General features: G+C 42.5%; 1 protein-coding gene across 1 annotated transcript; it reads right to left on the bottom strand.

Annotated features, from left to right (window-relative positions):
* Positions 1–57: 57 nt before the first annotated feature.
* LOC112841748 (uncharacterized) lies at positions 58–654 on the bottom strand (the record flags this gene model as incomplete). The annotated part of the gene is given in 1 exon segment (XM_025904330.1): positions 58–654. A coding segment is annotated over 1 exon segment (594 nt), but the record flags the coding sequence as incomplete, so codon positions are not given.

Below are 654 nucleotides of genomic sequence, written 5' to 3'. Positions count from 1 at the left end.
CTGATGTGGTTGTCATACCCTGTACCTTATGTATTGTACATGCAAAGGCCAGCTTACTGGGAACTGTCTTCGTACCACTCCTTTCTGCTTTAGATTCTCCTCTGCTCTCTCAATGTACACCATGTCGTCTGCTGGTGTGCGGTTATTCTTTCCAGATGTCTCATTATCCATTTTAAGTCCAAGCTTGATGATGTGTTGGTCATTTTCAGAGTAAACTACTCTAAGTAGTTTTCCAAAAGCTCCATTAACCAAACCATTTTGTATGTCAATGTTTCTGGTGAGCATGACACGAGCTCCTTCTGCAACTTTCAGTGTGTCTGGTAACTCGTTTTTACCTCCTTTGAATGGTCTGTCTTGAAGTGCCATTCTGCCAGTTCTAGGATCCTTTCTATAATCATCTGCATGGATGTCAATGATATGAGTATGGAGCAGAGCCAGTGTTGCAGAGTTGTGTGCATCCACTTCTTTATTAGTTGCAAAAATGTGCAACGCATCAGTCGGACAAAGGGCTGGTTCAGTTATGGCCTGTGACAACAAATTTCTATCTGCTTCGCAAAGCTCATCCAACTTTCCTTTCACACGGATTCTGTTCAGCATCTCAGCAAAGACAACATCATCTTTCTGACGCATAATCTCAGTCAGAGTGATCATCTG

This window comes from Oreochromis niloticus, unplaced genomic scaffold (genome assembly GCF_001858045.2).
Source record: "Oreochromis niloticus isolate F11D_XX unplaced genomic scaffold, O_niloticus_UMD_NMBU tig00000787_pilon, whole genome shotgun sequence".
Lineage (NCBI taxonomy): Eukaryota > Metazoa > Chordata > Actinopteri > Cichliformes > Cichlidae > Oreochromis > Oreochromis niloticus.
Note: the sequence above shows the minus strand (reverse complement) of the source record. Positions and strands in the feature narration are given on the sequence as shown.